Consider the following 5,397-nt stretch of genomic DNA (forward strand, 5'->3'; position numbering starts at 1 on the left):
GCGGAAGGGACATGAAGGACACGAACTTGACCAACCTGAACTTTCTCACGTACAAAGTGTATATCTAACTCAATATGTTTCGTGCGTTGATGTTGAACCGGATTATTAGAGAGATACACAGCAGAGACGTTATCACAAAAAACGAGAGTGGCTTGCTTAATAGGCACATGAAGCTCAAAAAGGAGATTGCGGAGCCAACTCGTTTCAGCCATGGCATTAGCAACAGCCCGATATTCGGACTCAGCACTGGATTTAGACATAGTGGGTTGTCGTTTCGATGACCAGGAGACCATATTCTCGCCAAGAAAAACACAGTACCCAGATGTGGAACGGCGAGAATTAGGGCAACCACCCCAGTCCGCATCAGAATAGGCGGTCAAAGTGTGTGGACGGGACGAAGTAATAATAAGACCATGATCAATAGTACCCTTTATGTAGCGTAGAATCCGTTTCAAAAATTGAAAATAAGGTTCACGCGGAGCGTGCATAAATAAACATACCTGTTGGACGCCATACGCAATTTCTGGTCAGGTGATGGTTAAATACTGAAGAGCCCCAGCAAGGCTACGATACAAAGTCGAGTCAGCCATGAGGGGGCCATCCATGGCACTAAGTTTCGCACAAGTGTCGACTGGTGTGGATACAGGGTTACAATCTGACATATTCGCGCGACCCAAAATATCCTTAGCATACTGTTGTTGAGATAAAAATAGACCGTGAGAATTACGAGTAACAGTGATGCCTAAAAAATGATGAAGCAGTCCCAAGTCGGTCATAGAAAATTCGCGTGATAAATCCGAGATTATCCGTTGCACAAGGGACGTACTAGAAGCAGTAAGCACAATATCGTCGACATAAAGGAGTAAATACGCAGTCTCACCCCCATGGTGGAAGATAAACAAAGAATTGTCACAAATGCTACTGCGAAAACCCCGTGAGAGAACAAACTTTGCGAAACGCCGAAACCAGGCCCTGAGCTCGCTTTAGTCCGTATAAAGAACGACGAAGCCGACAAACATGGTGAGGAGCCTTAGGGTCGACAAACCCCGGAGGCTGATGCATAAAGACAGTTTCGACAAGGTCACCATGTAGAAAAGCATTCTTGACATCCAACTGATGGATCGGCCAAAAGCGAGATACAGCTAAGCTCAAGACGGTACGAATAGTAGTAGGTTTGACAATAGAGCTAAATGTTTCATCACAGTCAATGCCAACCTGTTGAGTCTTACCATTAACAACGAGACGAGCCTTATACCGTTCAAGAGAGCCATCGGCTTTAAATTTATGTCGATACAACCACATACATCGAATCACAGAAGCATCTATGGGACGGGGTACCAAGTCCCATGTATGATTATCTTTTAATGCATTAAATTCGGTCTGCATAGCCATATTCCAATTCGGGTCACGGAGGGCGAGTGTCGGAGATTTGGGTATAGGACTAAGGCCAGGAGCTTTATGGGTAAGGAGGGATGTGGGCTGTTTGGGTTTGAATATGCCATTCATGGCACGGGTTGTCATGGTGTGGGTAGGCAAAGGTGGAGGAGGAGGAGGAGGAAGAGAAGGAGGAGGAGGAGGAGGAGGAGGAGGAGGAGGAGGAGGAGGAGGAGGAGGAGGAGGAGGAGGAGGAGGGGGAGGTGGGGGAGGCGAGGGCGAAGGAGAGGCAGGGGTATGATGGGGAGTGTTGCTGGCGGGTGTGGTAGGGGAGATGGGTGTGGCTGGGCTGGTTGGACTGGCTGGTGAGGGAGGGGAAGGCGGAGTTGGAGGGTCGGCAGTGGTCTGGGCAGGTGGAGGTGGTGGAGGGTTGGCGAAATAGGGGAATAAGTGGGGGGGGGGGGGGGATCGGGTCAGTCGCGGGGGAGAGGAAATTGTAGGAGTCGGGTTGAACGGTGAATGAGGTAGTGAAAGGGAAAACGGATTCATCGAAAGTAACATGTCGAGACAAAATTATTTTTCCAGTGGCGATCGACAGACACTTGTAACCCCTATTTTCGAAAGGATAACCAAGGAAGACACATGGGGTGGAACGTGGCGCAAGTTTGTGAGGTTGCTTGGCCGTGAGATTTGGGAAACAGAGACAGCCGAAGACACGAAGGTGAGAGTATGTAGGGTCTTTGAGATAGAGAGCGGAAGTTGGTGAGCGGTAGCTAAGAAGTCGGGACGGGAGGATGTTATGTAAGTACGCGGCTGTGAAAAGTGCATCAACCCAATACTTAGGGGGAAGAGAGGCGTGTGACAGAAGAAATAACATGATTTCATTGAGACGACGGATCATTCGTTCGGATTTTCCATTTTGTTGAGAAGTTTGAGGGCATGAAAACCGAAAAACTAAGCCATTTGTATTTGCGAAAGACCGAAATGAAGAATTATCAAATTCGCGGCCCAAATCACATTGAAAGGATTTAATTGGTAGATTGAATTGTGTTTTAATAAGAGACGCAAAATGAATGAATTTTGTGAATGCGTCGGATTTTAATTTTAGAGGATACACCCATACAAATTGAGTAAAATTATCGATAAGCACAAGATAATATTTATAACCAGTGTGACTAAGAATAGGAGACGTCCATAAATCAGCATGTATTATATCAAAAGGAGACAATGTTGAGCTTTGAGACTCAGTAAAAGGCAATCGTCTATGCTTACTAATTTGACATGAGGGACGAAGGCTAGTTACATGCTCTTTATTAAAACTAATATTAGAAAGACTCTTAAGACGCTGAAGAATGACGGAACTAAGATGCCCGAGCCGGTGATGCCACGTGGATGACGTCAAGCCAGCGAAAGGCGTATGGACAGCGGGTGGAGGTGATGACGCGGTCGACACTGGATATAACTCGCCTTGACTATTGCTCCTCATAATTGTTTTCCCCGTCTGGAGGTCCTTCACAGAAAAACCAAGCGGGTCAAATTCAACGGAGACATTATTATCTTTTGTAAATTGACGGACGGATATTAAATTCTTTATTATGTTGGGTGTATATAGGACGTTTTTAAGATGCAGGTGACGGTCTTTGGCGGGTATGTGAGAGGTTCCGTTACCACGAACTGGAATAGAATGGCCACTACCAACATAAATAGACCGAATATTAGATACAGTAGAAGAAGGAATAAAGCTATCTGCATCCGATGTTAGGTGCGACGTCGCTCCAGTATCCATGTACCACTGCCCATCATTCGGGTTAAACGCCATTGCATTAAACGCTTGACCCAAATCCGTTAATTGTTGTGGTTCGAAGTCGGCGACGTACGCTTGCCCTGGAGATTGCTGACTCGCCGAAACAGGGGCGCGCCAGGGGGGCGTTGAGGGCCTCGAGGAGGCTGCTGCATAGGCCACGGTTGCCAAGGAGATGACCAACCAGGCTGAGTGGGGTAAAGGCACGGTGGTGCAGTCCAGGACTGAGACCACGGTGACGGGGACCAAGGAATTTGGACCCAATTTGGTGTATGAGAGGCGGTTTGTGGTTTATTTTGCCCCCTGTTTTGAGAGCGGCCACCGCGACGGCCACTGTTCTTCTGAGGGCGTCCACCACCTGTTTGAGCACGTGGAGGATTTGACGAAGAGGCCTTCGTCTCGACCCAACCTGTAGCCTCGTCAGTAGGAGAAGAAGGAGCAACGAGCGCCGTTGATGGCTCTTCACGGCTAGCTTGGCGACGTTGTTCAAGTTCTAACATACTAACGGCGTTTTCGAAGGTTGGTAAAGTCTGATTGATGTATGCGGCGGTCGTGTCGTATCCAGTTGTTAAACCACGGACTAACTGGAGGACAAGTCTCTGATCTGTGACGGCGGCATCGACATCTTTCAATTGGGAGGCGATCTCTTTGAGGCGTTGTGTAGGGCCTCAAGAGACGGCATGGACTCGAGCTTGAGAGACGAGAATTCAGCCTCGAGTGCAGCGGCGCGTGCGCCCTTGTTATTTGTGAAAATATTTTTCACGCGAATCCAGGCTTCATAGGCGGTGGACTCGTCTTCAAGAACGCGCGACAATAAATCGTCATTAAGCGTCCCATAAATCCATTGAAGGACATGGGAATCAATTTCGCACCATTCCTCATAGGTGGCGTCGGTTTCAGCCGGCTTGCGTGTTCCATCGATGTGATGAAGCACTTTGTACCCACGAGCGTGCAATTTGAAGATCTTAACCCACGACGAATACGAAACCTTAACACCATCAAGAACGCGGACATTATGCTGAATATTTGTGACCGAGTAAACAGGATGGAGTTTTGGCGTTTGCGGTGGTGGGGGAGGGTTTAGATCGCCTGACATGGTGACGTGAGGTCAAACACGGGAGCGAAGTAAACACGGCGGCTAGGGTTAGGATTAATGCTAACCTAGTCTGATACCATAATAGATTATAATCCCCTGAATAGGGAGAGTCAATGTATTAACATTATATAGGAATGATACAGAGTTAGTTACCTAAATAAACGCAATCCTACCAGATTTACATTGACTAAACTAGGCTAGAATATATTTACATATATTTACTAATAAGTATAACGTAAGTAGTACATACAGAGTATGATATTTAGCAATTGTAAATAAATCGACAACAAAATGACTTTCCTACATTAATAAAACTCGTGTAAAACCAGATATATAGAATTTAGAGGAGATAGCATGAAATGAAATCATTGTATACATACAACCCGGATTTATTTGACTTTGTGGAGGTCGAACTTTGTAAACTTCGAAATATGTACCTTCAATAAGTTTAGCCGTTCAGCTATCAGTGTATTGGGTTATCGTTGAGGTTATGGGTACTCATTGTATTGTAGTACTCCGTATAGGTTTGGGCCTTAGGTTGTGGGTTTGGGCTCTTACTGTATTGGGTTACCCTTGATTTATTAGAGACTTGGCCCAGTGCTGTCTCTACTCTCCAGCCTTCTCAAATCTTAATCCTCATTCTACTTTTCTAGTCACCAAAAAAACCAAACCTCGTTCCTACAAGTACTCTCTTGATTCTATTTTATTGCCTTGCCTTTAATTTCATTTTTCGAAAGAATTTAAGAAAAATAGTACAACTCTATCCATCTAATTGAGAAAAAAATTTAACTCAAATGGTAAGAACTCTCTTACTCCAATCATGAAATTGAGGTTACATGCAACATAAGTGGTAATTATACATATAAGTGGTAGTCCATCTATTTACAATAGAGTGCTAAATTTAAAAAGGGGACAATTAGGCCTTATTCTTTCTAATTTTAATTTCATTTCAATTTAAATTTCGATCTGCGCTTGTTTGCGATAAGAGAAAAAGTCCATCCGTTGATAGCTCCGTCTGGTTTAAAGTAGGCCTCACATGTGAGGGGGTGTGAAGAAACCCAAAATTCCCACATGTGAGGTTGTCACATTGATAAAGAGGAGAAAAACTACCACTTTATAAGGCAAG

At 45.2% G+C, this 5,397-nt stretch overlaps 1 protein-coding gene across 1 annotated transcript; it reads right to left on the reverse strand.

The window, feature by feature from the left end:
• Positions 1 to 3,803: 3,803 nt before the first annotated feature.
• On the reverse strand, positions 3,804 to 4,271 carry LOC141651848 (uncharacterized). Its single transcript, XM_074459542.1, has one exon. It carries the CDS (start codon positions 4,269 to 4,271, stop codon positions 3,804 to 3,806), a length of 468 nt encoding a protein of 155 aa, XP_074315643.1.
• Between the last annotated feature and the right edge of the window lie 1,126 nt (positions 4,272 to 5,397).

Source organism: Silene latifolia, chromosome 4 (assembly GCF_048544455.1).
Source record: "Silene latifolia isolate original U9 population chromosome 4, ASM4854445v1, whole genome shotgun sequence".
NCBI classification, from domain to species: domain Eukaryota; kingdom Viridiplantae; phylum Streptophyta; class Magnoliopsida; order Caryophyllales; family Caryophyllaceae; genus Silene; species Silene latifolia.

Bases quoted from the DNA above. Each gene is read 5' to 3' on its own strand.
- LOC141651848 (XM_074459542.1), bottom strand. From the start codon at position 4,271: ATGTCAGGCGATCTAAACCCTCCCCCACCACCGCAAACGCCAAAACTC.